The following is a 20,930-nucleotide window of genomic DNA, read 5'->3' as shown; positions in this document are numbered from 1 at the left end:
TATATGTGTTTAATGGTCTGTAAATCACATTATGAAATCATACTCTTCAAAATAAAACATGAAAATTAACAGTTGAAGAAATAAGAACTGAATATGATCATTCAGTACACAATAAAAATGTTAGAAGAATTTTCAGAATTAAACCAATACTATCACAATATTTACATCTTATTTCTTTGCTAGAATATCAGAGTTTACGATAGATGGCAGATGTCATATATACATAGCACTTTAAAATAAAACTTATGTTATACTTGTATACACATACTCCAGTGGAACACTTCCTCACTCAAATGAAGAACTGTTAAATATAAGCACCATATTTTCAAGGATCTATCCTGCAAACAAAATTCATTGTGTTGCATTCTTAAAGTAAATCCACAGTGTTTTGAAGAAGTAGGGCCTAAAGTATTGGACAGATTTATCTTAATCATTGCTCCCTCTGCTGATTTGTTTATTGCAATGTAATCACACCATATTTCTTCTAAGCAGCTTTGTGTTAATCTTTTAAAAACGAAACACCAGCATCTGTTGTAGGGTGCAGTCTGTTAAATACTGACTAGGTGTTAGACTTTACACTAAAGGTGAACTTCTGAGTAAAAGTGCAGTGCCTTGTACTGAAAAAGTTTGGTAAGCTAGTATTTTTTAAGGTTGAACAAAGGCCTGTATCACTTTAAAACTTCAGAACTCTCCATATATTGAATTTGGATTCCTTATTACTTGAAAAAAGAGAGGAGCAGTCACCCATTTGTTTTAAATATATACACAAATCATTGAACTAAGCAGTTGTGTGAAGATTGTTACCTATGTGCAGGGCCCAGTAGATTTAATTTCTGTGACAGAATGGTAGATGTAACATTGGACTTGCCATGAAGCTTCATTTTCTGCCAGGGATGGACGGGATCCTCAGATGGTCTGTCCCTTGTACTAGGCAGCGCTACACAAATTATACCTCATGTTCAAGAGCAACCAAGCTGAACATGCCAAAGACGTAACAGCAAACCTCTAGAAACAGGAGAACATGGCCAAGCAAAAATAATTGTATTGTCCTGCCTAGTGGAGTGAGTGGAAGGGACAAACCATCCAAGGATTCCCTCCTCCATTGCAAGAAAATACATTCTCTTGTTAAATAATTATTTTAAAAGATACTGATGACCATAATAATCTGTGACCATCCACACAGCTGTTTTTATTTTTCCAATACTGCTACACATCAACATGATATCAACTAGATCAATGTGCTGCAACAGAACTAAAAAAAGTTCCTGCCATCTCCCCTCCTCCTCCATTGTGGACCTCCTGCCCCATCCAAAGAATGTAAGATGGGTAATAGGCAACTCATTAAGTAGCTTTATGAAAAGAAGTCTGAGCCAGAAACATGCCAGAATTTGCATGCATCCATCCTCCTGGTCAGCCTCATCCCAGTCCCCTGGCATGTGCTGGTCAATGTCCCTCCAACAGAAGAGAAAGCAAAGGGACAACTCAGCTATTTGTTTCTTTGATGGGACAATCCCATTAAGCTTTTGCCGTGCAGTTGCTTCCATACTGGCATTGCATATAGCACTGGGTGAAGCTCCACCCAAAGCTCAGCCCTCTGTGGTTCCTACATATAGTGAGCCCACCTCCTATTGCCCTCTGCAGTGTGGTGGGCATGCCACTGGTACTGAAGGAGCTTCGGCTGGGCAGTTTCCTTAATTCATAAATGAAATAAAAAATAAAAGGGGGAGGAACTGCCTGGCAGCTGCTTGGGAAAGGAGGAACAGGAAGTGATTACTGTAAATCAAATCACTAGTAATGCTGTCTCTTGGTGCCTGACTCCTCGCTTTGCATTGCAAAAGGGGCCAGCTTCGATCCCAGGCACCTCCAACAATGGTCTGTCTCAGTTTAAGTGTTTCCTATAAGGCAGCCAAAACAGTACTTCCCATCCCTGTTGCCTTAAGCTCCCTGAGGTCCAGCTCCAAGGGCCTTCTAGTGGTTCCCTCACTGCGAGAAGTGAGGTTACAGGGAACCAGGGAGAGGGCCTTCTCAGTAGTGGCGCCCGCCCTGTGGAATGCCCTCTCATCAGATGTCAAGGAATAAACTAACTTTCAGAAGACATCTGAAGGCAGTCCTGTTTAGGGAAGTTTTTAATGTTTGGTGTTTGTGCTTTTAATATTCTGTTGGGAGCTGCCCAGAATGGCTGGGGAAAGCCAACCAGATGGGCAGGGTATAAATAATTTCTCTTTTATTGAATTTATATACCGCACTATACCCAGAGGTCTCAGGATGGTTCACATAAAAGATCACAATATATAAAATCAAAATAAGAACAATAACCCAATAACAACCTCCCAAAAAAGAGCCACATTTTAAAAGTGTATAGGATTTCGATCAGGTCAACCAAAGGCCTGGTTAAAAAGAGAGGTTTTTGCCTGGCGCCTAAAGGTGTATAATGTAGATGCCAGGTGAACTTCGCCGCATTTCACAGACTTAATAAATTAAAGGTAAAGGTACCCCTGCCCGTACGGGCCAGTCTTGACAGACTCTGGGGTTGTGCGCCCATCTCACTTAAGAGGCCAGGGGCCAGCGCTGTCCGGAGACACTTCCGGGTCACGTGGCCAGCGTGACATCGCTGCTCTGGCCAGAGCCAGAGCCAGAGCCGCACACGGAAACGCCGTTTACCTTCCCGCTGGTAAGCGGTCCCTATTTATCTACTTGCACCCGGAGGTGCTTTCGAACTGCTAGGTTGGCAGGCGCTGGGACCGAGCAGCAGGAGCGCACCCCGCCGCAGGGATTCGAACCGCCGACCTTTCGATCGGCAAGCCCTAGGCGCTGAGGCTTTAACCCACAGCGCCACCTGCGTCCCCTAAAGGTGTATAATGTAGATGCCAGGTGAACTTCGCCGCATTTCACAGACTTAATAAATTAGCAGCAGCAAAACCACACCCATCAAGAAAATGCGTAAGGGCCATCAGCCTGACATGAAGATGACAGTTTTATTTATCTATTTATTACATATATTATTACAAAGCACACCACCTTTCCTCCTGATAGGTACTCTGAATGTTGCAAAAGCCAGCTTTCCCCAACTCGCTGTTAATACGCAAGTTCTGCACCTGAACCCTGCCAGCTAGTTATTATAAGAATTGGGGTCGGTATTTAAAATACTTTGTTCTTCCCCTGGTGCCCGGGTCCCGCGCCCCCTTTCCCCTGCGCAGGCTTCCGTCTCCCACAAAGACAACCTGCCGAAAACGCTTGAGCGTGAGGCCGCCGCGCGCCCCGTCACGTGACGCTCCCAGCGTCGCTCCGGCCGAGGAGCGGGAAAGGCGGCGGGTTGGCCGCCATTTTTTTTCTCCCTCGAGGGACGATGCGGCGTAGGCTTCGCCCCGCGCTCTCACTGGCTCTGCTCGTGCTGCTGTATGGACCACCGCCAGGAGCCCGACCCTCCGGGGTCCCTACACACGGTGAGCCCCCGTTCCCGCGAAGGGCGGCGCCGGCGTCGAAACCCTTTGTGGGCCGGGCGGGTTCCCTCACATTTGAGCCCTCGGGCGGGGCGCCGTCACGGCCGAAGCTAGTAACTGCGCCTGCGCATGGAGTACGCGTCACCCTTTCTGAACTACGACTCCCGGCAGGCTCCAGTCCCGGCAGGTGGCGTTTCGGGTGTCAGATGTGAAGGCGCGATCCTTCACGTGGGAGTCACGTGTGCGATATTCGGCGGGCAACGGATTTGCACGCGGTGTTTTGCGTAGAGTTTGAGGCATGTGGAGCTGCTTGTGAGAGTCCATTTCTAGGCAGAGGGACGGGGAATTGCCGCAGTTAAGGTTTAAGTCGCAGCGGAAAGATGTTTCTGAAGCGCGTCTCTGCACGGACACGCTTTTTGCAAAGGACACCATTAAGCCTGTTACGTCCAACGTTGCCCTGTGTCGGCATTTGTCCTAATTTGCCCAAGTTCGGAGAGAAGCGCACGTCAGCAGCAGCCAACACTTTGAGGTGCTGTTTCAAGGGTGCGGCTTCCACAGCCTCTGGGCTTTTGTGCAGGGACAGTGTGATGATCTTAACGATGTGATCATAACCCGGTTTATCTTGACGTTACATTGATAGCAGGCATTTTTGTGAGGGGGGGGGGAATGAAGTGTATGCCAATCAGTATGATGTAGCCTGTTAGCGTTGAACTGTGGCTGGGGAGGGGATGCGGGTGGCGCTGTGGGTTAAGCCACAGAGCCTAGGGCTTGCCAGTCAGAAGGTCGGCGGTTCGAATCCCCGCGACGGGGTGAGCTTCCGTTGCTCGGTCCCTGCTCCTGCCAACCTAGCAGTTCGACAGCACGTCAAAGTGCAAGTAGATAAATAAGTACCGCTCCAGCGGGAAGGTAAACGGTGTTTCTACACACTGCTCTGGTTTGCCAGAAGCGTCTTTGTCATGCTGGCCACATGACCTGGAAGCTGTACGCTGGCTCCCTTGGCCAATAAAGTGAGATGAGCGCCGCAACCCCAGAGTCGGTCACGACTGGACCTAATGTTCAGGGGTCCCTTTACCTTTATGGCTGGGGAGACCTGAGTTCAAATAGACACCAAGAGAGTAATCTTTAGGAGTTAATGGAATTGGACTGACCAAGCTGAGTGAAGCTCCAAGTTCAGCCCTAAAAATGGACAGCCTATGTTGAACTTGGAGCTTCACTCAGCTTGGTCAATCAAGTACCATTAACTCCTTATACTTAAGATATATAGTCCAACTCCTCCATGAATTGACCAGCTGACCTGGAGATCCACTGGATTTTAATTTGCACATCCCTGTGGATCTTGGGTTTGGATTGTCCCCTAAGCCACCAAGCTCCCTGAGCATGACAATGCTGTTATGTGGATAACATAAGGAGGGAAGACTATGAATACTGCCCTAATACTGAATAAATTGTATTATATAAACAAAGCACATGGATTATGCTGTCTTTTGAACATTGGGATATCATCCTGCAAGTATGTGTCCTTTTATTCTGAGAATCAAAGAAGCTGTGAGATTATTTTGGATTCACTTCTGATAACAAGGCATGGTGAGTCAAAATGGGTTTGCTTCAGCTCTCCAACAGGTGGCCTGTTTAGGGAATTGCTGTACTGAAACAAACAGTTTAAAGCAGTGGCTCTAAGCATTTTGTTGGATGCAGATTGTATTTTATGGAACACTTACATACATTGCATCTCACCAATATAACTGTGTGGTTTTTTTTAGGTTGTGGAACAAGGCCTCTTATAGATGAGAAAAAAACTGGGACTCGGATAGTAGGTGAACATGAGGCTCAGCTCGGGGCATGGCCATGGCTTGTTAGTCTTCAAATTTACCGTGTTTTTCAAGGCGGGTATCGTCATAGATGTTGTGGATCTTTAATTAGTAACGACTTAGTATTGACAGCAGCACACTGCATTAAAGAATGGGTGTATGTATCTTTTATCTTGTCCATTTTAGATATAATGGGGAAAATGTGTGGGTTCTTTTTTTTCTCTTTTTTCTTGGTTGCTTGGCTATAGCCTGTCTTGATGTCAGTATTCTGTGCACATCGTTTTGGTAGGCTTCTCACAAATCTTAAATAATATCATTTTATGAATACAGTTTCTGAAAACATACTCAGAGTAAGCTATGTTTAAATCATGGGTCCAGTGCTTTAGAATTACTGCATACTGTATAAGAATGTATTTTACGCTATTTGAGATTTTTGTATACTTTACAAGTCACTTACTCTGCTGCCAGGGGTGTTGTGTGGCACCTTCAATTGTCCATGTTATCCAAGTGATGTGTCATCTCATGAAGACCTGTGTAATTGATCCAGTGCCATCAGTTCAACACTATCTTAAATAATACTCAATCTTTCTTACATTTTCCAAAAGGAATAAGGATGGCGAGTTATACTGGATCTGAAGCGTGTGATTTAGAACTTAAAGATGCACAAGTTCTGAATGGTGATTCATACAACCATCTTGAAGAACTTCCATGGGGGGGGGGACGGACGTTTATTGATTTCACTGGACCTTATGAAGGTGTAGCTACATATGGTGATTCAACAACTTCACCACCAGTATGTGAGGTTACTAGGCAGCTTAGCTTATACATGGCACTCTCAGCACTTACCCCATCCTGCCAGGTTCTTATACTGTGTTTCAAGGGTGATTCTGGACTTTGAGCAGCAGTTTCCCATACCAAATAACTGTTTATGAAGCTTCACTCACTCAATTTCAAAAAACTTACCATGCAGCATGAGACAGCTGCTGCTCAATAAACACAAGGTTAAATTACCTGTTGAGCACATAGAACTTGCTCTGATTCTGATTATAGTTTCCATGAGGAATTACAATGGCACCTCGGTTCTCAAACGTAATCCGTTCTGTAAGACCATTTGACTTCTGAAACATTTGATAACTGAGGTGCAAAGGGCTGGCTGCAAGTTCAAAGAAGAAAATTGAATTGAAAAACATGCAGCAGAAGCTGTTTGACTTCCAAGGGGCGTTTGAAAATGGAAGCATTTACTTCTGGGTTTTCGGTGTTTGGGTTCTGAAAGGTTTGTCAACGGAGATGTTTGAGAACCGAGGTACCACTTTATTGCAGTCATAAAATCAATCCCCTGCTGAATGAAAAGCCAGTTATAACATTGCTATTTGTATGGAATAGTTTGCCAAAATAATTTCAATAATTTCAAGTGGAATTATTACTGCATGTTTTGAGCTTTCTTATGGTGTTGTTCAAAGTTAAAATTCTCTTAAGCAGCAATTATGTATTAACCATACAAGGGTTTTTTTTTGTCCTAGGAACCCAGAGTACTGGAGAGTTGTGATTGGCTTGCGTCAGCTTTATAAACGTCATTCTCATACTATAAATCGCCGGGTGAGAGACATTGTGGTCCATTCTCATTTCAAAGTGAACAGCTATGACAATGACATTGCCTTATTTGAATTAATAAAGTTTGTCGAATACGATGACTATATTCAGCCCATCTGCTTACCTGACATTCCTCTTCTAGTGACAGACAAGAACCCATGTTATATAAGTGGATGGGGGGAAAAAGAGGAGAAAGGTAAATCTTTTGTTTCTGTCCCTTCTGAATAATCTAATATTAGTTTAGTGCAATGTTTCCCAAACTTGGGTCTCCAGCTATTTTCGGACTTTAATTCCCATCATCCCTGACCACTGGTCTTGCTACCTAGGGATGATAGGAGTTGTAGTCCAAAAACAGCTGGAGATCCAAGTTTGGGAAACACTGTTTTAGTGAACACAGAAAGCTTTGTTGATATCAATACATTAAGATTTATATCACCTGAGGAAAACCTGGGTTTTGCTTGCTGCTGGCTGTCAGGATGATACATAAATTTATTGAAGTTCAGTTTTGTTCCTAGTCTCATTATTGACTGGGCAATGTTTTTTTCGGGGGGTAGAACCCCAAATCCTTAAAAAAGCCAAACAATTAAAAACTGGGGGCAGGGATTGAACATGTGGACTCTGTGGCCCCACCTAAACTCAACCACCATCAGTCTCTGCAGTGCTGTCACTGTACACATCCTGTACACATGTACACATCCTGTACACATGTACATGATGTACACATCCTGTACTCTTTCTGCCCTGAAGTGCTTCCATTTGGAACTTAGTTTTGAAAGGAGGCATTCTCAGCATACCTGCAGCCCAGCAGAGAACTTTGAAGTCTGGTTTCTATCTGGATTTTCACTGTGTCCATTTGTTAGTAGGTATCTTCTGCAGGTGCCAGAGGGTGCTTGCAGGTGCAATGGTGTCCCCCACAGATGTAGCCCACGGCCAGCAATTATACCACAAATTGTACTTGCTTACAACTTAATCTCCTCACACGCACACTTTTACATGATCTTTCATCCCAAATACTGGTGGGGTGGGTGGAGTGCCTAGGAACAGATGCCCAAAATTGTCCTGGTCCTGTATTGCCTTATGAAACATCTCAGCCTTATTATACTGCTAGAAGTCTCCTCCTGTGGTTGACCCTTGTCTGTTTGTTGCTTATATCAGTAGCTGGCAGGATGTGTTAAAGTGGGAAATTGTGGACTCCTGATTCAGTAGGGGCAAGAATGATTCCTTGCTAATGACTTTGGAGGTGTAGCCCTGTTTCCTAGCACCATTTGTTGTTGTTGTTTAGTCGTTTAGTCGTGTCCGATTCTTCGTGACCCCATGGACCAGAGCATGCCAGGCACTCCTGTCTTCCACTGCCTCCCGCAGTTTGGTCAGACTTATGTTTGTATCTTCGAGAACAAACAAGCACCATTACAAATGATTATTTTCTCTGATGTCTGAGAAGTATATCCAACCTTTCCTACGGCCTCTAGAATATCCTCAAAGGTACCATAGAATTGCACTGTATTAATGTATGAATTGTTATCCATATGCATGATGTGGTCTCGACTTATTGCACCATCTTTACCCCCAGGCACACAGGCTGCTCACTTAAAGATTGCATCACTGGAAAGATATAAAAGGAAAGTACCACAGTAAAGAAAAAGAAAAATACAGCAGCCTGCCAATCTCATGTACTGTTAACAAAATAAAAAATAATAACCCCCACAGGTCACACAGTATGACACTCACGCAAGGATAAATGAGATCACATCTACAGTTTCATGTTTTAGCTGACAAAATTTTCTGTTTCTCCAAAATGTTAGAAGGAATTCTAAGCCTTGTTTGATAACACATGTAGATTCTGCACAAGGGGATGAAGGTCTGCTGCATCAGGCTTATAACATTTGTACTGGACCCAGAAGGTTGAACACAAACATACTTCTAGTAATACTTTGTGTTTTCTTTACAGGTGATTTGAAATATATATTACAAGAATCTCAGGTAGACATTATACCACTGTACATCTGTGCCAGACATCCCTGGTATTCAGGGCATGGAATATCAAGGGATGTAATTTGTGCTGACTCTGCAAGCGGACACGAAAACACCTGTCAGGTAAAACACGAGATATTTCCACTGTAAACCACGTTGCCAACAGATGCTGTCATGTGGCTTGCTTAGACAAATTATATTGCCCAATAGGATGTCAAAGTAGCACTAAGTAAATTTACAAAATAAAAATTAAGATTACATTGTGTGATAAAATAGACAATAGAGACATCCATGTAAAATTCAAGTGAGATAATATTGTTTGTGAACGTGCTCTCAGCACTGTAAAAATCTAGAACACACACAAGTTCTTGTCTGCAGATTCATAGACTTAAAAAGGGTGGGGAGGAGAGGGGACGTGAAGGGGGAAAGGGCAACTACTTGTTTGTACTATAGATATGGAAAGAAACGGATTCCAGTTGTGGTTGAAAACGTGTTACCATTAATACCAATTTTTCATCAAATATAACTATAGTAAGCTCACAACTTGTGCACATTCAGTTTTATGTATGTGGCAAAAAATAAAAAGGAGATGGGGTTCCAGGGAAAATTATTTTGGCCGTCCCACCTGCCAATGAACCCAGCAGGTTTTGACCGTACGCAATTTTGGCTTTAAGCGTGATCCCTGGAATGTAACCCCCACATAAGTTGCAGACCTTCTTTAGCTGAGTGGTGAAAGGGTAAGATTAGAGGAGCCATATTTTTTTTTCTAATTTTAACACTTGTACCACTTTGCTTCCAAACAAAAAAGCAACTTGAAAGCAAAAAGGGGTGTGTTTGTCTTTCACATAATCTGTGCATCACCACCACCATGTTATGAGAGCTAAGAATTGTTAGAACATACTGTATTCTTAGGATTTTCGCTTGATTTTAAGTCTTAAGTTTATTGACCATGTAGCTGGACTTTTCAGAACACATGATAAGGTTTTGTAAGCAACTTACCTGCAGGTACTATAACCCAGCCAAAGTGAGATTACCCAATCAAAGATTTCAAGATTTATCTGTGTTTCCTAGAAAAGCATTGTTTTCTTTTGACATGAAATGCACTGTTCAGACTGATTAGTTTACAGTCCCTCTGCATACTAAAACTTTAAAATACATAAGCAACACTAAAATTTTCATTTTATATTTTTCATGTTCCAGGGGGACAGTGGTGGACCTTTGATGTGCTATTTCCCAAATGTTTCCAAATATTATTTGATAGGAATCACCATCTCAAGTGTTAGCTGTGGCCAGCAAAAGTATCCAGGAATCTATCTTGGTACAAGTCATTTTTCAGACTGGATAGTTTCACATCTACGTGGTAAAACCAGCACTGTGAACATTAAGTGTGTCCTGATCTTTTTGACTGTGAAGTGGGTAATCTTTCACCTTGTTCTATAAAAGGTAAAGTTCCTCAAAAACCCCACAACTGATTTTAATATATTTAACAATACCAACCCATTAGTCAGCTGTTGGTTTGTTATTTAAATTCAGTCAACCCTAACTGAAAATATTTGTTCTTAATCTGAAAAGAAATAGTCATAAGGCAATTTAGTACCTATTTAGTTGACGGTAAGCTTCACTGAATTCAGTGGGAATCAGTTCTGACTAGATGTAGGATTGCACTGCTATTAGTGCATTTAAAAATATATAATTTGTATAAGGATTATTATTATTTTGATAAAGCAAAGAAGTTGATGTTTACCATTAGTACAGTTAGTGATCTGTGAAATCTTACGTGACAATTTTATTTGCAAATAGCATGGTGGGGACCATTTTTCAGCAGGAGGTGGGGCTTCATTTTTAGAGGTAACCTTTGGGGAACTGCAGACAGGATGGGGCCAAAGCCAAATACACACACTGAGTGGCTGAGTTGGGGTTTCTTCATTTTCTTTCCCTCCACCTCCTCCCAATGGCTAGAGCCCTCACCATTTCATTTCACTTTGGAGCGAGCCATGGAAAAAGAGGGATGATGTGAAGGAGGTTGGTGGAGCGAAGTGAACACATATGAATTATGGGATAGAACATTGCGATTGGGCAGACAGATCAGACTCTTGAGTAGAGGTTCCCTATCTTTGGCACGTAGGGCTCAGTAAATTAGAATCTGAGTAGAGGTTCCCCATCTCTAGCCCCCTTCCTTGCAAGTGCTTCCCATTACACACCTCTCCCTATTTTCCAAGCGTCTTCCTACATTTATTGGGGAGAAATTCGCACACACCAAAGAGAAGATGCGCAGGGAAGCACGATTTCATAAAACGATAAAGGGAAAATGATGGCAAAGGGAAGTGGGGGATGAAAACGCGGTGAAATGTGATTTAAAAGCCTCTCGCGCGGCCGCTTCCTGCCAATCATGGGCCGTTTATGTGACGTCAGGGGGCGGGGAAAGAGCCGCCCGCCGTTTTCCTTGACGATGCCGCGGCGGTGGCGGCTCCTCTCTCGCCCCTCAGCCGCTTCCTTGGTGGCGGCGCTCGTGCTGCTGTGCGAGGCTCCGCCGGGGGTCCAGCCCTCTGTCATCCCTACGAAAGGTGGGCCCGGCTGCCCGGCTTCGGCGTCGAGGAAGCCGGCCTCGGGCAAGGTTCCCCTCACAACAGGGCGTCCCGAAGGCCGGCAGAGGCCGCTCTTGCTGCTGCGCTTGCGCGAGACGTCCTCGTCCGGGTGGGAGGCGGGGGAGCAAGGAGAAAGCTCTCCGAACTACGAGTCCCGGCAGCCACCGGGTCACGTCCGCAGAAGGCGACTTCTACGCTGTATTTGAAAGCGGCGCGCGCGCCCTAGCGGGGACGCTGCTCACATTGCTGGGCCATGTGCATCCGCCGTGAGGGCAGAGCAGCGAAGCCCCGGGCCCTTCCTCCCCTCCGCTGGCAAGCGGCGCTGGCAGCAGTTGGCGGAGTCGAAAAGCCACGGGGCTCACGGCTGGTATCTGCGAACGAGACTGCATGGGTGTTGTTTTGGGGGCGGGGGGGTTCCGTTGTTGAAGTAGCCAGGCCAGCGGGTGGGTCAGGCCAGTGGCCTGGAGTGAGGAGGACAATGGGAGAGAGGGTATTGTGAGCTGGGCTAAAAGCAGGCAGAAGAGGGAGAGCCGCGCCTGGTTCCAGCTTGAGTCCAAGGCTGGGGCTATGGGAGAAGAAAACGCCTCTGGGGTGTTAATGCTTGTGAGGCCCTCCATCTTGGGCCCAGGTTAAATACAGTGGTACCTCGGGTTACGTACGCTTCAAGTGACATACGCTTCAGGTTACAGACTCTGCTAACCCAGAAATAGTGCTTCAGGTTAAGAACTTTGCTTCAGGATGAGAACAAAAATTGTGCTACGGCAGCAGCAGGAGGCCCCATTAGCTAAAGTGGTGCTTCAGGTTAAGAACAGTTTCAGGTTAAGAACGGACCTCCAGAACGAATTAAGTACTTAAGCTTCGTTAAGCTCCGTTCCGGAGCCCCGTTCGCATCCAGAAGCAAACGGTAACTAGTGACGGCATGTCTGCGCACACACGCGTCACTTTTCGCCATTTCTGCGCATGTGCATGATGGTATTTTGAGTGTATGTGCGAGCGGCGAAACCAGGAAGTAACGCGCTCCGTTACTTCCGGGTTGCCGCGGAGCACAACTCGAACGCGTTCAACATGAAGCATATTCAACCCGAGGTATGACTGTATATGTATATGGTGCCTGAACTGAGTTCCAGGGAGTTCCAGCTGAGAAAAAAAGCCCCGCCCTCAAGACACCACGCAGGCTCCTGTATCCCTCATTCCAAGGAAACCGAACCCTGGGTAAAGAGAGGGAATCCTGCACAGCTCGAAAGTTGGGGTGGCAATTAATGCCCATTTTTCTCCCAGTCTCATTCCTTTTAGCATTACAGTTCAGTTTTACAGTGGTGCCTCGCAAGACGAAATTAATCCATTCCGTGAGGCTCTTCGTATAGCGGTTTTTTCGTCTTACGAAGCAAGCCCATTGACAGCTTAGCGGATTAGCGCTGTTAGCGGTTTAGCGGCTTTTAGCGATCAGCTGTTAAGCAGCTTATCAGCGGATCAGCTGATAAGCGGCTTAGCGGCGGGGGAAAAGGGGGGGGGAACCCTGCAGGAACTCGCAAGACATTTTCGTCTTGCGAAGCAAGCCCATAGGGAAATGCGTTTTGCGAAGCGCATCCAAAACGGAAAACCCTTTCGTCTAGCGGGTTTTCCATCTTGCGAGGCGTTCGTCTTGCGGGGCACCACTGTACCTTCCTAATCTCTTTAACACTGAATTGCCTCAAATGGCATATTGTTAGCAATGAAAATAACATCCTTTTACTTTAATATCAAATAATGAAAACAAAACATGATCTACTTGCTTATTCATGTATTTCTGATGCTTGTTTACCAAATGTGTCTCATGCAGTAAACATACACAAACCATTTCTCTTTTAAAGACCTTATTGCTCTTTTTCTCTTAATGGTAGAAATTAAGTCCTCTAACACTGCAGGATAATGCACTTCATATCCTTTTTCAATTCCTTTAATTAAAAATAATTTAAAAATAATTATGTTTCGGGGGGGGGGGACATGGAAAAGTGCAACACAGTCTTCATTAAGTTATGCTATCTGTTTAATCTTACTTTGAATTTCACTCTTTATCTCCTAAAAATATTTTTTGACTTCTTTTTTCTGAATAAAATTAAGTAAAGTTTAGAACAGTCTTTGCATGCTTATCTGAGTTCTTCACCAGCAGGAATATTGCTCCTTTGCCACTTTTTTATCTGAATGCCACATTTTATGAGGCACTTAACAAGCATGACTTTTCACCAGTTTAACTGTGTTTTGTTTCTAGCTTGTGGAACAAGGCCTATTGTGGATGAGATACCAGCAGGGTCTCGGATTGTAGGTGGACATGATGCTCAACTTGGAGCATGGCCTTGGCAAGTCAGTCTTCAAGTTTTCCACTTTGGCATAGGATATCAGCATATGTGTGGTGGATCTTTAATTAACCACAACTCAGTGCTGACAGCAGCACACTGCATTAAAGAGTGGACGTATGTATCCTTTGATTCTGAAAGTTTTCCTATCAATTTTAGGTGAAAGAAAAATATGCAAATACATTGGCTGAACTTGAAAAAATCTGTAAGACAATTAAATATTTGTACATTATTTGTGAATCCATCTTGTCTCCCTGAACTGGTTTGTCAGACTAGACTGCAAAGGTACTGCTTAGAAAGTTATGGCGTGCGTTTGTTGCATCTGCTGCAGTTTGCCTGGGAAAAAATATCAACCTGTTCATGATGATAAGATGCTTTATTATTTGTCCTTTTAAATTCTGCTTTGCAATATTGATCATGCTCACCCTTATAAAAATTCTGAATAGTCAGCTTAGTCTAAAACAAAATAACTTGCCCTGGCTGTATAAAGAGTATATAGCAGAAAAGAGGATGATTCCACATTTTCCTGATAATCTTTTTTATTCAGTGAACTACACTGGTTTTCAATGCTCTTAACACTGCACTCCCTTTTTATATTTTGCTTACATTGTTTTGTCCTCTTCAAGCATTAATAATTTGACTGAAGTAAGCTTGGGAAGGGGAAGAGCATGCATTAGCATTGTTCACACAAGTATAAGACGCTTCCTCTGACAGTTGCCCTGGAACTCATAGAGGGTGGTAGGTTTATTTTGGGGCTGGGGACAGACAGCTAGCAGGCTCTCCCCTTCTCCTATGCTTACTTTAGCCACTTTTGGAATACCTGAAGAGGGCTATAGTACTACAGCACAAAATACACATAATTGACTTGTTACCATCAGCAAGAGTTGCATTCAAGTACATTAACAATGATTTTAAAGTAAATAATAGGTGTAGTAATGGTAAAGTTGGCACTCTAACCCACTGCCCCTGCTGCAGTCCAAATCTGGATTGGGTGCCACCATGCCTGCTATTTACATGGATTTTAAAAAACCTCCCATTCATGCCAATGGAAACTATTCTAATAATATTGGCCATGGTTTCTAGTAAGCAGCTTGGAATAGCCATACCCATATGGATTCACAAGCCACTTGCATAGCTTCTCTCACTTTCAAGAGGTCAGCAGTTTAGGCTTGGACAGCTGCTGCTCAAGAAACTGCTTTGGGAACACACACTTATTCATGCCATTCTTTGGCTATGAACCTTATCTTCCAAGTTGCTGTGATTATTTTAATTTCCAAAAAGAACAGCTATTGATGATTCTGAGTAGAATTTGCATAGGCAGTAATTGGCATGCGAAAACCAGCCTTCTGCTGAATGGCTCAGATAGGAAAAGTATTTGCACTCATCATTAAGCACAGTAATTTTGTGAGCCGGATAGTTCAGTTGGTTAGAACATGGTGCTGATAACACAAAGGTTGCGGGTTTGATCCCCGTAAGGGACGGCTGCATATTCCTGCATTGCAGAGGTTTGGACTAGATCTCCCTTCCAACTCCACGATTCTATTGTACTGTATCATTGTAAGATTCCAAGTTTGCTTGAGGACAATTCTTGAATTTAATTGAATTATTGCTGTTGCACACGTTACGAATTTGTTTTAAGAAGTATTACTCTTATCTGGACGTAATGTATCTGTTACTTGTTATATTTATGTTATCATTTGGAGCAATCTCAGCTATTTTCTCATCGTCTGATCAGAGTCTGTTGCATGCTTAATGGTTTTGCAGGGGATGTGAAGGAAGAGACAACTCTCAAGTCTCAGTCTGTAAAGTTGCAATTTTATAGTGATCATTGACTTCACAAAGGATTTTATTCTAGGTTCCCCGAGTTTTGGAAGGCTGTGTTGGGACTGCATCATCTTTATAGGTACCAACCTTATACTGTGAAGAGCCGGATCAGGGCTATCATTATGCACTCCGATTTCCAGGAGAAAACCTTTGAAAATGATCTTGCCTTGTTTAAATTAATGGACTCTATCAGATTCAATGATTATATTCAGCCCATCTGCTTACCTGAGGCTCCGCTTCTTATGACCAATGAGACTTCATGTTATATAAGTGGTTGGGGGAAAATGCTGGAGAGAGGTAAATCTATACTTTTCTTTTGTTGTTGTTGCCAGCAGTGAGAAAATAAACTTGGATTTAGCCTGCATGTTCTTTATTTGCAGCGGATGGAAGTGATCTAGGAAAGGGTTGCTTTGAAGGTAGAGCTATGCAAATTCTTGGCCCCTTCAGTGAGAGGTCCTTACATAGCTTTAGGAGGTAATGGAGCTAAATAAAAACAAGATTTACAATCTAAAAACCCATTGAAGTGGGAATATTGCCCTCCTCTGCCAAAAACATACGCAGAAGATGGAAGGTTATCCCCAGACTCTTGTTGATATTGAATTGCTACTTCTGGGAGTCAAAGATACTGCTGCCACTTCACTACAACAGCAAGACAACTTTTGGGTGTACAGTATATGTATCTCCATCCAGTGAAGAGAATAAACATTCACAGCAAGTCCAGTGTTCCTACCTTCTTTAGTAAGAATTTTGGATGGATGCTATCCAGCCATGAGACTGAAAACAACGTCACCCCTAGTGAGGTACTTTTCTGTGAACAATTGTACAGAGCACTGCTTGTTAGATCCCCCACGTACTGAACTGATATTTTCAGTTTAAAGCACTGAACAACAGAAGAGATGTCCCAAATGGAGAGATATCTTAGCAAAGTTGTGCTTCATGCACTAGGCAGATAATATGCCTTTACGAACCTTGGCAAAATGTCCTTGAAACTTTTTCTGGTAGTGGAACAAAACGAACAACCCCACTCGCTCAGCAAATGTGCCACAAATAGGAACATAGAAAATTGCCTTGCGCTAGGTCAAACTATTTGTTTCCCATGTCCATTATTGCCTTCTCTGACTGGCAAAAACTGCCGGGTGCCTGGCAAAGATCTTTCTTGAATCACCTGCCTTTGGCTAGAGGTGCCAGGAATTGAACATAGGATCTTGTGCAGGCGCTACCACTGAGCTGCAGCTCCACCTCTGCCTTATCTTTTCCTTTGTGGTGTTTTAAGTTTATAGCAAAAAGGAAGTAACACTTTCTCTTGGCTACTGTGGAATAATGTGTGGGTCTTGGAAGCAACGCACAATGGATATTCTTGTATAGATAAGCAATGTCTCCAGTTACAACCAGCCAAAATAAACCTTCAAGCCTAACACTTTCATGGGTTGGTGGTCTCAAAAGGCTTCTTGTAGGAGCTCCAAGAACCTTATGCAGATTTCATAGGTGATGATATTCTTATAGTTGGAGAAACTTCCATAAGGTACTTCAACTAAAGATAACCAGAGATTATCTACTACCTAGCACAGGATCTGGGACTCTGCATTTGAAGGTGCTTGGATAAATACTATGTTCTAGTTTTCTCTCTAATTGTTGGAGAGTTGGCCCTGGTGTCAGCCAAAATGAAATGTTTCCTGTTTGGGATTTTTTTAAATTTTTTTTGCCGGCGCCTGCCCCTGAGCCCCTTTCACCCCTTTTTGCAGCCAGCTCTGTTTTTCTGCTCTCAGCAGACATGTGGTAGAAGTTTACTTTGTCAAGAGACAGAGAAACTGTCAGGTGGATGAATGTTGCAGCCAGTTGTCAGTACAACAAAATCGTTCACAATGCTGTAAAAGCCTTATCACCTTGTGAACCAGGAAATTATTTGCATAGTCTTACCTTCAAAGCTGGTGGGAAGAGTAAACCTACTTCAGAATAACCACTTCTAGTTGTGGTCAAGTAAGTTTAGTGATTTCAGGTAAGTTTCTTTGCTGTAAGTGCATTTGGGGCTATTTCGAACATTGCTCAGAGGATGTGCTAGAGAATGGCAAGCTAGGAGTCACAGTTCTCTGCTTGGCATACCTGGGTGATATAACAATTTGTCACATTCATACATTATGTTTAAACATATACTAAAACTTCATAGGTACCTTGGGTTACATACGCTTCAGGTTACAGACTCCACTAGCCCAGAAATAGTGCTTCAGGTTAAGAACTTTGCTGCAGGATAAGAACAGAAATCGTGCTCTGGCAACGCGGCGGCAGCAGGAGGCCCCATTAGCTAAAGTGGTGCTTCAGGTTAAGAACGGACCTCCGGAACGAATTAAGTACTTAACCCGAGGTACCACTGTACAATCTTAATCACTGCAATGTGTGAAATAGCTCTTCCTTTCCCTGTGACCTGTTTGTAGCAAACAGTCCCACAAGTCCGCTTTTGTCTGTCTGCAATAACGATGTAAAGTTCAACTTTACTCATCATGTAAATAGAATGAGCAAACTGGGAGGATCCTGACTGACAACTTAATGCAGTGCTGGGATTAGTTCTGGGGATGGTAATATTCATCCAGTCACACTGACTACCCACTTTGAAGATTGTGCTGCTGGAAAGATGAAAGGAGAATAGGGCACACTCAAGGATTAAGGATAGTATATTCAAAGCTTCGTATGCACCCGGGGTCTGTTAGCTGCTGAACAGTATTCGTTACAACCTCAAGGTGTTGGAAGGGTTCTTAAGCTTCATTTTGGCAACAATTGTAGATTATCTTAGTTCTGCACAGGAGATTTAGAAAATCTAGTGCCCAGTGCACTAGATTTAGGAAAACTACTGGCCCAAGAGTTGCCAATATATAAAGCCCTTTTGTGTATTGCTGTGTATATCAGGCAATATTAAACAAAAATAAGCATACTTCCAGCTTTGTCTTGTTTTCCTTACAGGTGGAAAAAGACGTATATTACAAGAAGCCGAAGTAGACATTATTCCAATGCAGCTCTGCAATAGGAATGACTGGTATGGAGGGGCACTCAAAAAAGAAGACATGCTTTGTGCTGGCTCTGAAAGTGGAGGTGTTGACACTTGTCAGGTAAAGATGTCAGGATGTGTATATCATTTTAAGACATGACGTATCACTGTATACTGTGGGCGTTAGGTCAAGTTATTGTTTTGTCCCTTAATAAATAGCAGTAACACTAAAGCAGTTAGGAAACCCAAGACATTCCTTGAATTCTGAGTTAGAATTCTATTCCTCTGTCTGTTTCATGATTATATAAAACCTCATAAGGAATACGCAGGATGCAGTCAAAGCATAGAAATTGGTATATGGTACTTCATGTGATAAAATAAGACATTAAGGGTGACACTGTAAACGCCAAGCAATACCTTAATTTCATACTCTTACTAGTTTTTTTATTAAAGAATTTTCATACTTAGCAAGGGTGCATACATCTGTTTTCAATTCAGAGTCCTTTCTCACTTTCGGTGTCAGAAAGAAGGGAGGTAGTGATTTTTCATTCTTTTGCTTAGTGTATGTGCAGTGTGTTTGTGCCAGTGTTACAAGGATAGGTTTTTTGATTATGTGTTTGTTTTTGTTGACGGTGTGAGAGGTTTGAGCGTCCAGGGCATGGTTAGTTGCATTTAGTTGATTGCAATGAGTTTTGTTTCTGTGTGAGGGGTGTGTGTGTTGGTTACATATGTAATAAAGGGAGTGGGGCAAAGACATCCTCTCTTGTTTGCCCCTATTAGTTTCAGTTTGCTGCTTAGCTTTTATAGTAGGGCTGCTTTCCAATATAGTTTGGTACCAGTGGTCCATGTTTACTCCTGACAGGTCCCGCCAGTGTCTAGTTATGACTCTCCTATCTGCTGAGAGTAAGTGGCTTATGAGTTCTTTGTAGTGTGAGTTGTTGTCTTGGAAAATATTCAATAGGGCTAGTTTTGGAGTGGCTTCTAAGTATGCATGTTTTATTAGTATGCATATTTCTTGTAGGACTGATGTCCAAAAGGGTTGGATTTGGGGGCAGTTTTAATCTGAAATCTTAGGCACAGTACTGCTCTTAGAGCTCAGAAACTGCTTGCACTAATGAAATTCCTTGTCGCAAAACATACTTAGAAAAATGAGTTTCGAATGCTGTCTAAAATTAAGGCTCGGTGGTGGTGAAAAAGTCAGAATATTTATTTTCAGTTGGATCATTTGCACCACTTTTGACAGTTCATGAGACGTAACACCGATTGGGCCACAATTTTCTGCAGCCTAAAGCTTAACAATAACAAAAGAAACACTCATATCCTCATTTTTATTTTTCATGTTCCAGGGAGACAGTGGTGGACCACTTATGTGCTATTTCCCAGATGCCACCAAATATTACCTGATAGGAGTCACAAGCTTTGGCCTTGGCTGTGGCCGACCAACATTTCCAGGAGTCTATATACGTACAGCTCGTTTCAGGAGCTGGATACAATCGCAAGCTATTTTATTTGACAAAACCATCACTATGACCACACCATGTATTCTTATCTTTTTAACTGTGGGATGGGTAATCATCCACAGTGTTCTATAAAGAAGCAAATTAACTTATTGTTCAGGAATGGTGTCCGATTCCTTTTAAAATTTACTGGCTTATATTCAGTTGTGTTCCTCTACACATGGAATAATCTAGCACAGACTTCCATGAACAGAAGGGTGGAGGGAGATGATTTCCACAGACTTCCCCTTCTTTTTGTAACACCACAGGGGAGGAGGGGGAGAGCTTTGGAGGAACACAGGGAGGGCGGTGTGAGGAAGAGAATTTGCAAAAGTCACCTCTGCCCTGCCCCCCACCCCCCATTTCTGTTCCAAATAACCTTGTGTCAGCAATGTGGGACAGAGAGAGATGGGTGACACCCTCCCTTCTTCCATGTTGTAAAAAATAATAGGGGAATTTATTATTTTTAAACAAGCAATATGCTCCGTAAATCAGATAAAGTGGTGCCTTGCAAGACGAAATTAATTCGTTCCACGAGTTACTTCGTCTTGCAATTTTTTCGTCTTGCGGAGCGTGGATTCTCTGGGTATTAACGGCTTTAAGAAAAAGGAGGCAAACCCGCAAGACGTTTTCGTCTTGCGAAGCAAGCCCATAGGGAAAATCGTCTTGCGAAGCAACTCAAGAAACGAAAAACCCTTTCGTCTTGCGCGTTTTTCTTCTAGCGAGGCATTCGTCTTGCGAGGTGCCACTATACTTACTTCCCCCTCCCCAATAGATTCAAACACATTTAACCCTTTATTCTGCATGCTTGGCTATAGAAACTACACGAAGGATGCTAAATGTTGCCATAGCACTTTAAAAATAAAACACAAATTGCAGTTAAGTGCACACACCGTGTTTGAAGTT

At 43.1% G+C, this 20,930-nt stretch overlaps 1 protein-coding gene and 1 long non-coding RNA gene across 3 annotated transcripts; one reads left to right on the top strand and one right to left on the bottom strand.

Moving 5' to 3' along the window:
- Window positions 1-3,201: 3,201 nt before the first annotated feature.
- On the top strand, window positions 3,202-20,148 carry LOC307210486 (transmembrane protease serine 12-like). Of its 2 annotated transcripts, XM_079966410.1 has the most exons (6): window positions 3,202-3,443; window positions 5,201-5,405; window positions 6,769-7,034; window positions 8,787-8,932; window positions 10,010-10,252; window positions 13,643-13,768. In XM_079966410.1, exons 1-5 carry the CDS (start codon window positions 3,347-3,349, stop codon window positions 10,247-10,249), a joined length of 954 nt encoding a protein of 317 aa, XP_079822536.1. In that variant the 5' UTR covers window positions 3,202-3,346; the 3' UTR covers window positions 10,250-10,252; window positions 13,643-13,768. The 2 variants fall into 2 exon arrangements, with proteins under 2 accessions (XP_079822536.1, XP_079822535.1); XM_079966409.1 differs by lacking the exons at window positions 3,202-3,443; window positions 5,201-5,405; window positions 6,769-7,034; window positions 8,787-8,932; window positions 10,010-10,252 and adding exons at window positions 11,192-11,373; window positions 15,583-15,848; window positions 18,504-18,649; window positions 19,875-20,148 and having other exon boundaries at window positions 13,643-13,844.
- LOC307210508 lies at window positions 16,556-18,497 on the bottom strand. The gene is made up of 2 exons (XR_013836040.1): window positions 17,923-18,497; window positions 16,556-17,719 (listed from the first exon to the last, which is right to left on the bottom strand). It is a non-coding gene; the product is annotated as an uncharacterized lncRNA (long non-coding RNA).
- Window positions 20,149-20,930: the final 782 nt, after the last annotated feature.

Source organism: Podarcis cretensis (assembly GCF_951804945.1).
Source record: "Podarcis cretensis genome assembly, chromosome: 2".
NCBI classification, from domain to species: domain Eukaryota; kingdom Metazoa; phylum Chordata; class Lepidosauria; order Squamata; family Lacertidae; genus Podarcis; species Podarcis cretensis.
Note: the sequence above shows the minus strand (reverse complement) of the source record. Positions and strands in the feature narration are given on the sequence as shown.

Coding starts and splice junctions, on each gene's coding strand:
- LOC307210486 (XM_079966409.1), top strand. CDS start 11,199: ATGGGCCGTTTATGTGACGTCAGGGGGCGGGGAAAGAGCCGCCCGCCG. Junction 11,374..13,642: donor CTCTGTCATCCCTACGAAAG/GTGGGCCCGGCT, acceptor TTTTGTTTCTAG/CTTGTGGAACAAGGCCTATT. Junction 13,845..15,582: donor CACTGCATTAAAGAGTGGAC/GTATGTATCCTT, acceptor ATTTTATTCTAG/GTTCCCCGAGTTTTGGAAGG.